Source organism: Periophthalmus magnuspinnatus, chromosome 10 (genome assembly GCF_009829125.3).
Source record: "Periophthalmus magnuspinnatus isolate fPerMag1 chromosome 10, fPerMag1.2.pri, whole genome shotgun sequence".
In the NCBI taxonomy this organism is placed as follows: Eukaryota; Metazoa; Chordata; class Actinopteri; order Gobiiformes; family Gobiidae; genus Periophthalmus; species Periophthalmus magnuspinnatus.
The window spans coordinates 5396317-5415118 of NC_047135.1; the positions used below are offsets into that span (position 1 = coordinate 5396317).

The 18802-nt window shown below is 45.0% G+C and overlaps 1 protein-coding gene across 1 annotated transcript in view; it reads left to right on the forward strand.

Annotated features, from left to right (window-relative positions):
- Window positions 1-18493, forward strand: part of LOC117378142 (short transient receptor potential channel 7-like) — a 52301-nt gene extending 33808 nt beyond the window's left edge. The window contains exons 8-12 of the mRNA XM_033974683.2: window positions 11754-11949; window positions 12347-12565; window positions 16042-16122; window positions 17332-17407; window positions 18026-18493. Coding sequence (XP_033830574.1) covers window positions 11754-11949; window positions 12347-12565; window positions 16042-16122; window positions 17332-17407; window positions 18026-18165 — 712 coding nt within the window. The 3' untranslated portion in view covers window positions 18166-18493. The remainder of the gene's footprint in view (window positions 1-11753; window positions 11950-12346; window positions 12566-16041; window positions 16123-17331; window positions 17408-18025) is intronic.
- The last annotated feature ends 309 nt before the right edge of the window (window positions 18494-18802 follow it).

Below are 18802 nucleotides of genomic sequence, written 5' to 3' on the forward strand. Positions count from 1 at the left end.
CCCAAAGACACAAACTATAAGACTCGTTTTTGCTATGTTGCCATTCTGCTTTGTTTCCTCAATGTCACCAATCTGCAGATGCTTACAAACAGCCAAAAGAGGCAGGCATTAGGGGTTTTGCAGCTTTACCTAATCACTGTTTATTTCTGATGGGATTATAAATAAAACAGGTCTATTTGGGTCAATTAACATGAAGTCAGAGGTGGATGTGAATAACTGTGACAAGAGATCGACTTGATTTGATTATGGCTCACATTTTAGGCAATGCAGTTTCTCACTGGTGGTTTTCAGATCCTTGAATGTGATGATGTCATACTTCCAGATGGGGGCAAGAGCCAGTTCTTTCTACTGAAAACAATGTAGTTTCATAAGAAGGTAAAGGTATATTCACAAATGTTGAACCTGATGATTCCTGAATGCTCTCTAGAACTCACTATATTACAATAAACATCATTGTGAAGCCCAAAAATTTTTATTGTTTTAGCCCAAGTTTGGACCTGGTGTTACTGCCCCAGGCCCCAGTTTGTTACTTCCCTAACCCTGGCAGAGCTGGGTCATAACATCTGGTTTGGTTTGGCCTGTTTTTCTCTCATTTCAGTTATTTCTGAACCACTGCTCTATATAATAAGAAGTGATTATTATAAAGCCTGTCGAATTGTAGGAGAATCATGCAGCCACAATGCTTTGTTATGCTTAAAGGCACACTGTGTAGCTTTTCTGCTTGTCTCCATGGAGATGCATTGCCTGGAATGTTCCACAGATTGTCATTAAACACATCTCCATGAAGACTGGCAACTCACAGTAAGAATGTATGATTTTCCATGTATTTATTTCCATGTATTTTTGCAATGAAAAGACCTGTAATTGAATATATGTGTGATAGGTGGATGTAACGCCATATTGTGGAACAGGTGACATCCCACCAGAAAGGCTACATAGTGTGCTTTTAAAGTGACTTAATCATGTCCTTCAATGTCCCACTGCGAGTCTTGTTTCTTCTATCTGTTGTAGCACCCTCCCCAGGGCTTCTTAAGGAACACTCAGCCATTTGAATTAAAATAGAATTTGGGCTTAAACTCAAAAACCTTTTAATATGACTTTATTCATGACGGTGCTTTTGCTGTCTTTTGTTCTAAAAAGTTAAATTTTCCGGCGCACCAAGTGATATGTTTGTAACTGGATGTGCCCACTTTAAAAGTATAAATCAAAAGACGAGATTGAGCGACAGATATTGGCAAAAGCTTATGGGGAGGAGAGATAGGAAGATTGCGAGACAGGAAGGGAGGAGGAGGAAGGATGATGAATATAATAAGAAAACGGTTGAGGGTGACTGGGAGGAAATAAACGATAGGCACAAAGATAGAGGCAGCTAAAAGAGGAGTGAAGATATAAAGATGTAATGCAGCACGTCTGCAGGGAAAGACTTTGATTTGGGTTTGTCTGTGATTAGGTTTGGATGTTCGGGGTGACTCACTCTTCTCCCACATAGAGAAACACCAGTGTCCAGGGAGCTGCTGTGTATTCAAACATGAGACTACAGCCACCATGCTGTGCACTGCCACTTTTAATAAAGGATAATGACACAGTGTCCGTCTCTGTCTCCAGGTGGCCGTTGTCTTTGCTCCCTCACTGCGTGGCATACATGACGGTTATGAAAACACACATGTTTGAAATTAAATCATTGCTGGCAAAGTTGGTTATAAATATTCTGTTATCTCTAGTGTATACCATCTCATTCATCTTACTAAGAGATTATTGCATAACACATGGCCAGTGCCTCGGCCAACTTCAGCCAGATTTAAGTAATTAGTGTCGGTGATTTTCCAGAGAATTTAGTTAAAAGCCACTCGAAAATGAATTAAATAAGAATGAAACAAGGGACAGTTCAGAAATGATCATATCCAACATGGAGGATAAAGGTAAAAATAGAATTGATTTCAGTAGTTGATTTAAAACTGAAATGTGATTTATGAAGATTTTCTCCCTATCTGTTAGTGTTGATTGAAATTTGTACTTTTCCTAATTAGGCATGCAGCCATTTTGAAATTGGTGTTGCGTTTATCATGGCCAATGTAACTGCGATTAGCAATATATCATGATAATTATTGAAGCTCATATATTACACAAAATGGATTCTTGTGAGCTTTATGTTTTAATGTTGTTACCTCCTTAAAAGTATACACAGTATAAAGTAATTATGTCGTAATGGCTTGTGCGGGTGCGGACCAAGGAGTGCAGACTCAGGGCAAGTTGACAGTGTTTATTTACAGAGTAGTGAATTTCAGTCTTTAACAGTTCATTCAAACACACACACAAGGAACCAGGGAGCGGGAGGCAGGCCAGGCGGGCAGAGTGCAGGTCAGGGACGGGAAAGCCAGGACCGGAGTGAAGACAGGAGCGGGACGAAACCGGGACAGGCGGGGCCGGCGTAGTCCAGAGAGCGGGACCCAGGGCAGGAGGCAGGCAGCAAGCCGGAGACCAAGACAGGACAGGTGGCAAGACAGAGGGACGACTGTACCGGAGCTGGAGCGCAGAGGCAGGAGCAGGAACGAGCAAGGACAGGAATCTGGCGAAAATCCAATAAGAGCATGCAGACGGGCAACAAAGATGCAAAACTGAGCTGGAGCATTCACATTTACACGCGGACGGTCTGGCTCCGAGTGTAAAGTTCGCTGTTCTGGACTGGTTTGATCTGGGAGACGTGGAAGGTTGGATGGATCCGGAGAGACGGGGGCAACTGAAGACGCACCGGATGGATTTATGACTTTTATAATTTTAAATGGTCCCAGGAAGCGGGGGGACAACTTGCGGGAGTCAGTCTTCAGCGGGATGGTCTTGGAAGAGAGTCAAACCATTTGGCCAGGTTGGTATGCGGGCGCGGTGGCGATCGGCCGCTGCCTTGGTGCACGCCCCAGCCCGAAGGAGGGCCACCCTGGTCTTGCTCCAGACCCAGCGGCAGCGCTGGAGGTGACGCTGGCTGGATTCTCCTCCGTGGGGAAGAGCGGAGACTGGTATCCCAGGGACGCTTGGAAAGGAGACATCCCAGTGGCCGAGCTCACAAGGGAATTATGAGCATATTCTATCCAAGGCAGGTGAGAACTCCAGGTTGCGGGATTTGCGGAGACTGTGCATCGTAGTGCTGATTCTAGGTCCTGGTTGGCCCGCTCCGTCTGCCCATTTGACTATGGGTGAAAGCCGGACGTGAGACTGACCGTGGCTCCTAAACCGTCGCAGAAGACCTGCCACACCTGGGACGTGAATTGAGTTCCTCTGTCGGAAACGATATCCACCGGGATGCCGTGTAGGCGGAAGACAAGGTTAGTGAGCTGGTTGGTGGTCTCCTTGGCAGTTGGGAGCTTGGGCAGGGCTATAAAGTGGGCGGCCTTGGAGAAGCGGTCCACCACTGTGAGGATTACCGTGTTCCCCTGGGAGGGAGGTAGTCCCGTCACAAAGTCCACTGGGATATGGGACCAAGGCCGCCGAGGAACTGTGAGGGGATACAAGAGACCAGAAGGGGGTGAATGGGAGGCCTTGGCCCGAGCACATACCTGGCAGGCTGAGACAAAGGCCCGGGTGTCCGTGTCCATAGTGGGCCACCAGAAGTGTCTCTTGAACAGGGAGAGAGAGCGACTCGCATCGGGATGGCAGGCGAACCTGGAGGCGTGGACCCACTGGAGCACCTGGGATCGAACAGAATCAGGGACAAACAATTTACCAGGTGGGCCGTTACCTGGGTCAGGATCGTTGGTCTGGGCCTCTCGGATGGTGTCCTCGATCTCCCAGTGGACCGGGCTGTCCTCCAGGGTGAACTGACGGGAAAGGGCGTCCGGTTTGACGTTCTGAGATCCGGGACGGTAGGTCAGGAGGAAATTGAAGCGGCTGAAGAACAGGGACCAACGAGCCTGACGGGAGTTGAGTCGCTTGGCGGACTGGATATATTCCAAGTTCTTTTGGTCTGTCCAAACTACGAACGGCTGCTCCGCTCCCTCCAGCCAATGGCGCCACTCCTCTAGGGTGAGGTTGACGGCCAGAAGTTCCCAGTCCCCCCACGTCATAGTTGGCCTCGGCCGAGGACAACCGACGGGAGAAGAAGGCGCAGGGGCAGAGGCGATTGTGGGGTTCAAATCTCTGAGACAGCACGGCCCCCACTCCGAGTCGGAGGCGTCTACTTCCACGACGAATTGGCGAAGGGGGTCGGGCTGGTGCAGGATGGGAGCGGAGGTAAACAGCTTCTTGAGTTTCTCGAAGGCTGATTGCACCTCGGGGGACCAGGAAAACTGCAATGAAGGAGAGGTAAGTTTAGTAAGGGGCGAGATAACCCTACTAAAATCCTGTATAAACTGTCTATAAAAATTGGCGAAGCCGATGAATCTCTGGAGCTGTTTGCGATTGGTTGGGACGGGCCAATCTGTGATGGCCTGGATCTTCTCCGGATCGGCTTTCACTTGGCCCCGCCCCACAATGAAGCCCAAAAAACTGACCTCTGCATGAAACTTGCATTTCTCAACTTTGACAAACAGCTTATTTTCCAGGAGGCGCTGAAGAACCTGGCGGACATGACAGCGATGCTCCTGAGGGGACTGAGAAAAAATCCAAATGTCATCCAGGTATACGAAGACAAAGCAGTTCAAAAAAATCACGAAGCACATCATTTATTAGGGCTTGGAACACAGCAGGGGCGTTGGTAAGGCCAAAGGGCATGACCAAATATTCGAAGTGGCCAAGGGGGGTCTTAAAAGCCATCTTCCACTCGTCCCCCTCTCTTATGCGCACCAGGTGGTATGCGTTTCGCAGATCCAATTTCGAAAAAATGGTGGCTCCGTGGAGGGGCGTGAAGGCGGAGCCCAGTAGGGGGAGCGGGTATTTGTTCTTGACAGTGATATTGTTCAAGCCCCGGTAATCGATGCAGGGCCACAGGGACTTATCCTTTTTGGCCACGAAGAAGCCCGCCCCCACCGGGGAAGTAGAAGGACGGATAATTCCAGCGGCCAGGGATCCACGGATATACTCCTCTATCTTGTTCAGGTCTCGACAGGTTATACAGTCGACTAGACGGTAATGGGGCACCCGGCAGGAGGTATATGGCACAGTCATACGGGCGGTGCGGAGGTAAGGAAAGCGCCTTACTCTTACTAAAAACTTCCCCAAGGTCGTGATACTCCGCCGGAACCGAAGACAGATTGGGAACGTCCTGGGACGGGCCGATGATGGAACCGGACCCCCTGGCGGGAGGTAGGGCAGACTGGAGATACTTGGCGTGGCACTCGGGACTCCACCCCGAAACTCCACCCCTGGCCCAATCAAAGACGGGGTTATGAGTTCGTAACCAGGGGTAGCCTAAAACTAGTGGAGAGGCGGAGGAAAACAGAACATGAAACCGCCGGGTCTCGCGGTGGTTGCCGGACAAAACCACGGTGACGGGTTCCGTGACGTGCATCATGCGGCCCAGAAAACGTCCATTGAGTCCCTGGGCGTTTGAGGGGTTCCAGTCGTACGCCGAGCTGCTCCGCGACTTGGGCGTAGATAAAGTCCTTCTCGGCCCCCCGGAATCGACAAGAGCTGAAACAGGTAAAGTCTCTGAATGTACACACAGGTTGGCACTGAGCCGCAGTCTATTGTTTGGATCCAGGATGTGAGACTCACCCACCAGTACTCCCAGCGCTACTGGTGGGCGCCCCCTTTTGGCCGAGCCGGACAAGTGGCCACAAAATGCCCGCCGCAGTAGAGGCAGGCTCCGGCCAGGCGACGCCTCCGCTGACGCTCCTCGGCCGAAACGAGGGTCCGGTTGACCTGCATGGGCTCCTCCGGAGGCGGCGGGGCAGCGCGTAGCTCCGGCGGGACCGGTGATCGGTGTCTCTCTCCGACGCACCCTTAGCCGGTTGTCTATCCGGTTAGTGAGGGTGATGAGATCGGAGGGTTCGTCACGAGACACCAGTTCATCTTTCAGATGCTCGTTCAGACCCCGCACGAAAACGGCCCGCAGCGCGCTGTCCGTCCAGTCCACCTCAGCCGCATGCGTCCAGAAATCAATAGTATAATCCGCTACCGTCCTGCTTGTTGTTCTGATGCTGCTATTGTACATATTTTTTCCCTTTAAGTATTTCATTTGATTTTTTTAAGCATATCTTTTTAACTTTGTGCATGCTCTTATTTGTATTTGTATTTATTCAGTGTGTTTATGTTGCACTTTTTCACCGTATCAAGTTCCTAGTTTGTGAACTGTGTTCACAGACTATGGCAATAAAAGTCTTCTGATTCTGATTCTGGAGCCCTGGTTGAGAGTCAGTAGGCGGGAAGCCGCATTGTCCTGGTAGTGCGGGTGGTCGAACACCAGCTTGAAGGTGGAGATGAACTTGTTAAAATCCAAATTGGCCGCAGGTGTGTTCATTAGCCATGCCTCAGCCCACTGGAGAGCCCTTCCCCAAAGTAATCCACACATATAACAAATCTTAGCGGCCCCCAGAGTTAAAGCGAGTGGGACATTGCTGAAACATGAACTCGCACTGGAACAGGAATCCCTGTCAGAGGTGAGGCTGACCTGAATATGGCTCCGGGTCCGTGCCTCTCGGCTCCGGAGGATGTGGCGGCACCCCAGCTGCAGCAGGCGGGGCAATGAGAAGCGCGGCCACTTGGTGGTTGAGCTGCGCCACTTGTTGAGACAACGTCTGGTTAAGATCCAACAGAGTCCGAATAGATTGTTCGTGTTGTCCTAACACCACCTCATGGTGGGAGCGCGCTTGCCGGAGCGCCTGGTCTGGGCCTGAGTCCGCTTGGTCCATGCTGGCCAGACCATTCTGTCGTAACGGCTTGTGTGGGTGCGGACCAAGGAGTGCAGACTCAGGGCAAGTTGACAGTGTTTATTTACAGAGTAGTGAATTTCAGTCTTTAACAGTTCATTCAAACACACACGAGGAACCAGGGAGCGGGGGGCAGGCCAGGCGGGCGGAGTGCAGGTCGGGGACGGGAAAGCCAGGACCGGAGTGAAGACAGGAGCGGGACGAGACCGGGACAGGCGGGGCCGGCGTAGTCCAGAGAGCGGGACCCAGGGCAGGAGGCAGGCAGCAAGCTTGAGACCAAGACAGGACAGGTGGCAAGACAGAGGGACGACTGTACCGGAGCTGGAGCGCAGAGGCAGGAGCAGGAACGAGCGAGGACAGGAATCTGGAAGGTGGCAAAAATCCAATAAGAGCATGCAGACGGGCAACAAAGATGCAAAACTGAGCTGGAGCATTCACGTTTACACGCAGACGGTCTGGCTCCGAGTGTATTCTGCCGAGCCCTCATATACTCGGCAGCAGGTGACGGTAATTGCGCTAATGCGCTCCAGGTGCGTGCGGGAGGAGTCAGGAACTCCACCCAGCTCCAGGCAGACAGGTAGGGGAGGGGGAGAGAGCAGGAGGACAGGAAAAAACAGGCATCATGACAAATTATAATTCTAACGCTATGCATAAGTTCCATGTTTTAACAACTTTTATATAATTGTACTTTGTTATCAGTGAAAACAACTACCATCTAGCGGAGAAGAGGAGAAGCAGATAAGTAACTTTTTTTCTGCACATTCTGGTGATATAATGGTGATTATCTCTGTTGGCGATTCTCAGGATTATATAAAAATGCCCCACAGACAATTATTATAACTATAAATGATATTCTGGTTTATTGTCCCACCCCTGTTCATAATCAGATGGCAGACGGTTGGATCAGAGCATGCCCATAACTGCAGTCTTTGAGGAGTTTTCGCTGTCTGTAGTGCTGGACCAAAGGAAGAAATAGCGATGAACCGATGACAGTTAATATGCTGGGCCCATCTAACACTGAGCTACTGTTGCCTATTCATTTGTATTACTGTTAGCCAGAGGTGGTTCCATACGGAGATGTCTGATTACTAGTTCACTAGCATAGATGAGGTAGAGAGAAAGCCATTTCACTGCTGTATTATGCTATTAACATTCAGGGAGAAAAAGATGCACTAAGGTTGTGCAGTTAATCAAATTGTGATCAAATAATTTTAAATGGCTAATAATCAGCTTGGGTTTTTCAATCAAGAGTTTTACAGTCCATCCTCTTTCAGTAAAAGCGTGCTATGAGCAGAGTTCAGACTTCGGAAGCGTACATTGGAGTTTTTGAATTAAATTGCTCTGGAGTGAAAAGCTTGAATTCATATACCTATTTTGATTATTTATTAAGAATTTTTGGAAAACATAAATCAATAAATAGTAATGAGAGAAAGAAAACAGATCATTTTATTTGATGCAGCCCTATTAGAGAGAGTCAGAACGACAACCTAGGCCCAGGAATGAGAGCAGCACCTCCTCGCATTTTGTATATGGGGTAGAACTTTACATTTGATCAGATAAGCAAAACTGATGAGCCGTGTTAAAAGAGAAGGGTCCAAAATAACAGGCTTTTAAGGCAGACCTACCAAAATCACCTTCCTCAGCTGCTCTCCTGATTGTGCGATAGCCTGTCGGAAGTGTGTGACGTGAATAGTGAGTGAGGAGATGAGGCTGTTGAAAACAACCTTCACTCGCTGTCTGAGAGATGACATGACTGATGCAGGGCAGGGCTGCGCCATGGAAAGGCAAACGGCTGCTTTGACTTTTGTATGTTTTAGTGCCTTAAACCAAAGAGGACCTCCAAGTGGCTCCACTATACAGGATGTCTGAATTCCAACTTTGCAACAGATGCAAATGAAGCGAATAACAATGATGACTGCAATAACACTATGCTAACGGTTCAGATGCATCACTTCAAGTTTGGATTGATTATCGAATGTTGTTTGGACGTGTTCCTGTTTAATTGTGATTTAGTTTTTATTGGCTAATTGTCCCATGTGACTTGTCTGTGTGTCAGAGGTGACTCCTCATTAATGATCTTCAGGAGATTATTTGTGTAAAAACCCATTTCAGCACAACTTGGTGGCTGGGTGGTTAGCTCCTTTGGGTGGTTAGCTCCCTTGGGTGGTTAGAATATCTGCCTCACAACAAGGAGGTCCTGTGATTGACTCATGGGCTGCCTCGGTTTCTGAGTGCAAGTTTCTCCCTGTGCCTGGGTGGGCAACTTCCCTCATCAACCCAAAACAAGCACAATAGGTAAAATCCTCCAGCTAAGGTAGTCCTGACCAAACCTAGCTCAAGATCTGGAGATGGGTCCCTATGAGCTGCACTGTTGCAGCGTCTGCTCAGGTTGCCCCAGTGACATTGAAGAAATGGGTCAAATGCATCTTTCCACACTTGTTGGTAATCTACAGTTGTAACTACAGCTGCCCTGGGGCAGACTGATGGAAGCGAGGCTGTCTATCTGCCCCATCACCCCCTGTAACTGCCACCAACACTCACACATGCACCACTTTCATACTAAGCAATGCCTTCTCTAAGGATTTAACACCCCACTGTGGCACCTGGTATTCCCAGTGGTCTCACATCTAAGTACTAACCAGCCCTGCTTAGCTTCCGAGATCTGAGCTCAGTCTTTCGTAAAGGTTGCCCTGATGACACATATTAACGCATAGATCAATACATCTGTAATGGGATGGTGTTGCATCTATGTCCTGTCTGAGGTCAGCAGGTTGCATTCATGTGACGTCATAACAGCCTAGAATGCCTGAAGTTTACATTGAGCTGAAGGATAGATCACAAATCTATTGGGTTTGGAGTTTAACTGTCTGATTGCAGATTAGTTGGTTTATGGTTAATATATGTGTAAATCATTAACCTATCCATGAAACAAACTTCAAAGCCTTCTCTTACAGTAAAAATAAAAAAGTGAAATATTTGTTTTTACAATCGATTCAGAAAGTGGCACCAGTGTTCAACCTCAAAGGTGTGATTGTAATCAGTTATAATGACTTTAGGCCATAAGATTAATATGATTGTTGAGCTACTCTCTAATAAATACACAATAATAAACTTCCAAATTTGTGGATCTAACATCTGGAAATTCTTTTAAAAACAGACGTTTCCTATAATTATTAAGGTCTCTATCCTCCATCTGAAATTATGACGTGATCAAATTGTGAACACAGCTTGTTGTACCTTGTGTAAGATGTTGCGTATATGGCTTTAATGCAGGCAGCTTGTACTGGTAAACATTAAGTGGTTCAGAGATCATTTTGCCATTGTATTAAAGGACAGACCTGAGTAGTAAAGCTATTATTTGAGCTAAAGATACTGCCAAAGGGGACATTAATGAGCATCTTGACGTAATTACAGGGTTGGCCTATTTTCTTCACCTGGCACTGCCTTTTGTCTCATAGAGTATATTTGTTCATGGAAGTATATTTACCAAAGAGAGGTCTATTCTTACAAGGCTCACTCACAACACTCGCACATCGATTGGTCTGGAAGCTTAAAGTTTTGTGTTTTGCTATTTTGCTCCAAGGTTGGGGCTGAAGTGCTCCTAGGAGTCTGTGTTTTAAGTGCAGGAGAGGATAGTGTCTGCCTCAGCTTGCACATGTGGGGTGGCTTTTATCGCCACGCATGCACCTAGCTCCCTGCTGCCAATGAAACCACGGCTCGGTGAGAGAAGTTAAATTGGAGGATGGTGGCCACTCCAATTCACAGGCCTTTACTGATCTTCCCCTCGGGCTTTCTTATGCCTCAGTACACATTTCAGATCCCCAACATGGCGCCAACTCACAGCCATCTCCAGTTCATAAATTGTTTTTTTCTGGCATGCCTGCACCCTGAGTCTGGTGGGAAGTTGACAGTTCGCTTTTTCCGTCTTTGGAAAGAAATTGGATAGAAATTATTTTTAGTTTTTAATTTAACTCACCAACATTTCTATATTAAATTCTGGAAATCTGGAGGATGTGTGATCAGTGATTGACAGCTGTGAGAAGGCATTAACTACCACTGCTCAAATACCCTATAATGTAAGAATAAACTAGGATTGTCTCTACAAAAGAGGAGTAGATTTTCCTTTTTTCTAAGTTATATTTTTAAACCTTTTTACAGTACATTTTCAGTATATACATATTTTTACTACAGTGGCAAATAGGCCTGGGCAATGAATACAATTTTTATCACGTGTAATCAGCTTGGGTCTTTTTAAGTGAGAGCTCTACAGGCAATTCTCTTTCAGTAAAAGCATGTGGTTTGGTGGAGAATTCAGATTTTGGAGGAAGTCAGTCATTTAACTATTCTCTGTGTAAAATTGCAGTGAATAAAAATCTGTAATGCTTATTTTCAAGGAATTAATATTAAAAGCAATTTTTTTTGCCATTTTAGACTAAATAAAATCTAATGGAAAACCAAGGTTGAAAAATATGTCATCACTAATAGATTTGAACAGTTTGTTATAAGAAATAAATGTTAGGTGGGAAATATCAATGTATAGACAGAGAATTCCTCTTTGCAATCAACACAATCAAATTCCTATCAGCACCACTTAATCGTCAGTGTGACTTGTGTCAGTTTTGCAGAGCATCTGGCACATAGCTGGGGTGCTCGTAATGCATGCCAGGCTATCCACCTCTCAGTTACCAGAGTTGACACATCTTCCTTTAAAGCTTCTCTGAAGCCCAGCACTGCATGTGAAATAAGTGTGTTTAAGTGTGTCTATGGAGAGAAACAGGATAATGTGTTCAAATTGGACATGACTCATCGCGTATTTCATCAGTGCTAGCTCATAAACCGCGCTTTGTTGAAATGCATTTACCAATCCTGCTTTTTGTGTTTGCATAAAAGGGCTAATTAACCAAGTGCAAGTGCGTAAATATTATTATGCTTAAACTGATTTCTTTTTTTCTGCAGGGTGGAGGAGAGCTTCAAGACACTTTTTTGGTCCATTTTCGGTTTGTCGGAAGTCATCTCTGTTGTCCTTAAGTACGACCATAAATTCATCGAGAACATCGGCTATGTGTTGTATGGGGTCTACAACGTGACGATGGTGGTGGTCCTTCTCAACATGTTGATAGCAATGATCAACAGCTCATACCAGGAAATAGAGGTACACACAGCTCATTGTTCATCACGTATCCTGGATTTATTGTCAACAAGTCGATAAGGATTTGCTGTGGCCACTTCAGTGACACTTGGAGACTGAGGGGGCCAACGAAAAGGCCACTGATCAATACAAAGCAATAAAGATTGTTCAAGAATCTAAATTCTTTTCTTTTTCTGTGCAGACATTTTAGGAGACATTTAAACCATTTGAAATATTTCCTTGCTCTAGTGTCTGGGTAATGCATTTGAAGAAATTGCAGTAGGTAGACGTATGGGTGAAAGCAGAGTATTGACCTCTTTAGTCAGTTTAATCCTATTTGAGAAATAAACAAGAACAATTCCAGTAGTTTTGGCTTTCTTATTTCTAATTTGAATCTCTCCTTATTGGCTGCTGTCTCCAGGAGGATGCTGATGTAGAGTGGAAGTTTGCACGAGCAAAACTGTGGCTCTCCTATTTCGATGAGGGGCGCACACTTCCTGCTCCGTTCAACCTGGTCCCGAGTCCAAAGTCCTTTTACTACATGGTCCTCCGCATCAGGTCGTGCCTCGTCCACGTGTGTAAGGCCAATGGACATCACCGCAACGAGCTCGAGATGGGCATGCTCAACTCTCAGAACAAGGTCAGTGTCCAGCATAGGAGAAAAATGTTGAGTATTTTAATAAACCTTTGGTAACACTTCTTAAGCCTAAGCCTCTTACATCATGCATAAATAAGAGTAATTAAGTTTTGTTTTTTTTGTGTTTTTTTTTTTAACAAATTGTACTTTCTGGTCTGGTTACATTTTAAAATATAACACAAAATATTACTGTTGCTAAATGCTCAATTGAGGTAAAAGTTAAAATATGTCAAATATAGAAGAAGTACCACCAAAGAAAAAGGTCACACACTCTAATATTTCATTGGACTGCCTTTAGCTTTGATTACAGCACGGATTTCCTGTGGCATTGTTTCGATTTTGCTTCTGCAATGTCACAAGATTTATTTCCATCCAGTGTCGCATTCATTTTTCACCAAGATGTTGCATTGATGATGGTAGAGTCCAGCACATCCCAAAGATTCTCAATGGGGTTAAGGTCTGGACTCTGTAGTGGACAATCCATGTGTGAAAATGATGTCTCATGCTCCCTGAACCACTCTTTCACAATTTGAGCCCAATGAATCCTGGCATTGTCATCTTGGAATATGCCCGTGCCATCAGGGAAGAAAAAATCCATTGATGGAATAACCTGGCCATTCAGTATATTCAGGTGTCAACTGACCTCATTCTTTGAGCACAGACAGTTGCTGAACCTAGACCGGTCCAACTGGAGAAGGCTTGTACCTATTTGCTTAATTAAATTCAAGTAGTGACTTTTTTTTGGCTGGACAGTGTAGTATTTAGCAATCTGAGCATTTCAGGTTGTTGAGTTTTTATTCGATTTTAAGCATTTGACCTTTCAGAAAATAACTGCTAAAATGTTGTAACTGTACCCTGAAGCAAATGAAATGACCTGACTCTCACCTAACCAGCGATAAAATACTTGAGCCAAACTTTTAAGCATTGCGTTTTAAGAGTATTTCAGGTTTACTGTAGTTATATCCCTAGAAATGCCCACCGATCCCACTGGAGCACTGGGATTCAGTTAGCTAATTCCGTCACTGTCCTCTTCTTGAAAATTGTCCATCAAAACAAAGTCAGTATAATGAAAAGAAAGTGAGAAGAAAATCGCATAGGCCATTTACCAGCGAATCAATGTGAGAGCTGGCCCTGTCTATGAGCGTTTCCTCTTGGTTCAAATGCCTGGCCTCAGCACCTCGGTTAAGCTATTAGTCAGGCCATTCAAGCTTCCTGCATCTCTTCAAATCTCTCCCCATCTTTCTGGACCGGGACAAAGCGGGTTACACCCAGCTGCCTCTGTAAGCTCTTAAAGTTCTCCGCTCGGACCCGACAAGCTAAATGCAGCTGCAAAAAATACTAAACAATCAATAAGAAAGCCCTCAACCACAGAGCGGCTCCAGGAATGTCAAGTGGGACAGCATAGGTTTTCTTCACTTGTGCCTAAAGTGCTCACAGCTTTTATGAGAAAATGAAATGAGTCCCTTTTCACATTTTGGGTCATGAAAAGAATGAGAAGCAGCATAGAGGTCATAACAGGCTCTATATTAAAAGATGTAGCGCAGTTATGAAATGTTATAAAACTCAATCTGTGGATGCAATTTGGAGGAAGCCAGTCTATTCAGCCTGTAACAAATGACTGTAGGGCGCTTTAATATCACACAATATGCAGACAACTTGGAGTGAATATGATGAGGTAGCCTTTTTTGTGCTTTTACACCACCTTTCTTCTTTTCTTAAAGGCATTAGCACATGCAGTACTGTTCCACCAAGTGTTCTGTTCCACCTTGTGATGTCATGTAGTGGTAGTTTTCAAGTGAATGGCTCTCTTTTACATTTAGTTCAGTAGAGATTTACAGTTCCGGGCTGAAATTATCCAAATGATTCTAGTGAAGGTGTATAGAGCTTAAAAACCAAGTTGGTCACCTCATGTATTACTACGTGACATCACAAGGTGGAACAGAGTGTCTACATTGTGATGAATAACTCAGGTTTTGTGTGTTAAACATGTGTGAATTAAACAAACACAACTCCAGGTATTTTTGTGATGAGGAAACAACACTATAACATAGGTCAGAAAACAGCATAATATGGGCTCTTTGAAAAAAAAAAAACATCCATCCATCCATTTTCTTCCACTTATCCGGAGCTGGGTCGCGGGGGCAACAGTCTAAGCAGGGACTCCCAAACTTCCCTCACCCCAGACATGTCCTCCAGCTCCTCCGGTGGGATCCCAAGGCGTTCCCAGGCCAGCCGAGAGACATAGTCCCTCCAGCGTGTCCTGGGTCTTCCCCGGGGCCTCCTCCCGGTGGGACATGCCCAGAACACCTCCCTAGGGAGGCGTCCAGGAGGCATCCTGAGCAGATGCCCGAGCCACCTCGGCTGGCTCCTCTCAACGTGTAGGAGCAGCGGCTCTACTCCGAGCTCCTCCCATGTGACTGAGCTCCTCACCCTATCCCTAAGGGTGCGCCCAGCCACTCTGCGGAGGAAACCCATTTCGGCCGCTTGTATCCGCGACCTTGTCCTTTCGGTCATTACCCAGAGCTCATGACCATAGGTGAGGGTAGGAACGTAGATTGACCGGTAAATCGAGAGCTTTGCCTTCCGGCTCAGCTCCTTCTTCACCACAACGGACCGATACAGATGCTGCACCGATCCGCCTGTCAATCTCACACTCCATCCTTCCCTCACTCGTGAACAAGACCCCGAGATACTTGAACTCCTCCACTTGGGGCAGAGACTCACCACCCACCCGGAGGGCAAACCACCTTTTACCGGTCGAGAACCATGGCCTCGGATTTGGAGGAGCTGATTCTCATCCCAGCCACTTCACACTCGGCTGCAAACCGCCCCAGTGCCTGCTGCAGAAACAAAAAACACAAAACACAAAAAACAAAACAAGGCTAAAAATAAACTTAATATTATGTTTTGGTGGATCTAAAAAAGAATGATTTTTTAATATATCAGCTACATGAATATGGCCACGCTTTAGTCAAAACTCATTTTGACATGGGAGCGTCATAACGACATACAGGCTCTAAAGCGAGGCTATTGCAGGTCACTGGCAAATAGTCAGAGCTCATTCACTGACAGAAGTTAATTGAGATTCTTATCCTTTGACCTCTTTCTCTGATTAAAATAGACCTTAAACTTGAACTTTAAATTTAAACACCATTGAAAAAAATTTAAAAGCCCAAAATTAGGAGAAATATATCGAGCAGTTCTTCTCTTCTTCTGGTGCTATTTGGTGTTTGGGGTCCTGACAAGACAAAACTTAACAAGATGACCAAAAATCAAACAAATCCTTATTTCATGTGACCATTTTTCGGAAAGCTTTAAAATATTAGCTCAGTGTGTTGTATTTAAACCTATATACTGAACCCAAACAGCCTTCTTCAAGTACTTACTTTGTTCTGTTGTCTTGCAGTCACATAGTTAAGTTGTGGAGGGTCAGTGGGGCGTAAAATGTGAAATTAACTTGCATCTCGCTTTTGTGACAGGACGAGCGCTTCAGGACCTACCCTCGATCGGGAGAGGAGTTTATGCCCAGGAAAACTCGAAAACACCCCACCAGATACCAGGTACGTGAAGAGCTCAGTGGTCAGAGCGAATCGGATGAACGACAGGAGAGAATATTCACTGTGATGTAAGAGAATCCCACCAACACGTGCACTAATGGGAGCTGAGAGTTGGGGTGGTTTAAGTCTGATCGGGGCTGACAGGGTTGAAGAGAATCGGGGTGAAGAAGCCTGGAAAAGACCTAGATACAATATGACACTTTTAACAGAGAAATAATTAAATGATAGACGAGGACTTTAGACTTTATAAATGGTGCAGGTGATGGTTCATATTAAGATATATTTATTTTTCATGTTCTGTGTTAATAATGGGAATGTAGTAATAGTACGATTAAACACCCCATTTTCAGTCTGTTCCAGTAAAACACTTGATGAACTTATTGATGAACTTATAGATGAACTTATTTTCATATTTCACTCCACTATTCCGAAAGTTGGCAGTTCAAATCCCACTCTCAACATAAACATCATTGGTTAAGCAGTCAGCTACACCGACCCACAGGTTGGCAGTGCGATTTCAGCTCCCACAGATCAATTATGTCGTTGTGTCCTTGGGCAAGACACTTAACCCACCTCGCCTTCGGTATCTGCATCTATATAAATGTGTGTGCAAATGGGTGAGTGGTTCCATGATGTAAAGCGCTTCGAGAGCTTCCAAGGAGGAAAAGCACTATATAAAATCTTATTATTAGTAGTATACATATTGTCTAGCTGTCAATAAATAATAAGTCTCTCTCTATTATCATTACTGCTGGTTTTTGTGTGTTTTTTTTCTGAGCAAAAGCACATCTGCCAGAGCCCGTTGTCTTTAAGGTGGAAAAGACGAGCTGTGTCCTCTTTAGTTGCCTTTCACTGGTGTCCTGAGGGAAATCTAAGCCCCTCCGAGCTCTTTTTGTTCCCATGTTCATAAATCCTCCACACAAACACACACAGACCACTGCAGCTCACTATAACCCTGGTGTCATTCAGCTGCCTGTTGATTAGGCATTTGTATGTGCGCTGACAGCTATCGAGCCGAGAGCGGCCGCAAGCAGGGATTGACGGCCTGCACTTCAGAGGACATCCCTGTTGGCCGCGGATCAATACTCTTCAGAATACATTGCATGGTTCCACACACAGAAACATGGTTGAAGCGTCTGAAGAAATGTCATATAGTCATAAAGAGTGAGCTTTATGCCTAATACTTTCCTATGCTGTTTTATTCTCTTGCAGAAGATCATGAAGAGGCTGATTAAGCGATATGTCCTGAAGGCACAAGTGGACAGAGAGAGCGACGAAGTTAATGAAGGTACAAAATTCCTCTTCGTAGCAGCGGCATTATTAGCTCGGGGCTAGTGGTGTAAAGTATGTGGGAGTTAGTGCTAAAACATCTGTCTCTGGTACATTTATGTACACCAGCGATTGACCTGGTGATCTACGCATACCAGAAGGCCTGTTTTACACATGTATTAGGAATATCTATGATGCATTATGATAAGGCTGTTTGAGAGCGAACAATACACTACAATACACTGTAGAAATATGACCTGGTTTCACTATGAGACTTTCATTTGTTTAATGTAATAATATGTATTTTATGAGTCTATTAGAAATATTTAGAAATTTTGTAAACTTTGTGAATATTGAGCTTGTATATTTTGAAATATTTTATACAGCAAGATCAAGGTTAAAACTGCTTATATTATTTAAAAAGTGATACAGGCACCTTTGATATTTTTCTGCAAATCAAAAGTAACTCAGATAGTGATTTGGTTTGTTTTTTGTACACTTTTAAATCTCTCTGATGTATTGTCCAATTATCCAGACTTGGGACTGACTGAGAGTACATGCTTTTTGACCCCATATGGCTGGATGACACCTCTAATGATGATGTATTGTTGTTTGTTTGTTTTTTTCTGTGTTGCAGGCGAGTTGAAGGAGATCAAGCAGGACATCTCCAGTCTGCGTTACGAGCTTCTGGAAGAGAAATCCCAGGCCGCTGGAGAACTGGCTCTGCTCATTCAGCAACTGGGCGACAAGTTTGGCAAAAACACCATGAGACATTAACAGAACTCCAGCAAAAGTGAGAGAAGGGTGACACTGGGACAAGGGTCCATAAAAAAAACAAAGACTAATGTATATGCAAAGAGCAAGTATAATGAATAGGAAAAGTTAGCTTGAGGGCTAGAGGTCACACAAACTCATGCTGGGAAGAATGACAGGTGAATCTGAATTAAAGCCATCTTCGGGGACAGATTAAGGGAGAGATGGAGAGATGGGCATTCTGGGTAAAATGATACAATGCATGAGGTGTTGTGGGCCTACACATGTGAGTGCACAGCCAAAGAGGAAGACTTTGACAGACTTGAAGGGTAAAGTATTGGAAGAATAGATGTAGGAGGTGAAAAAGTGCCACTGCTCTTCACAATTGTATTTGCTTTAAATGTGGTTATGTCGTCTTCTGCTTGTCACCATACTGCACAACCCTTTGTACACCAGGCAATCTAATTAACCCATTCCTATATATGTTCATTGTTAAGACAAGCAAAACATAGAAACACATATATTTCACTGAATGATTTAGCTTCATTTTTCCCAGGTTGAATCATAATATCTTCTTTATTTTTTTCATTTGTGCGAATATGGCCAAGTCAAAGGGGAAATTAACCTGACTGATATGTTTATTAAAGTGCCATTCAAAATA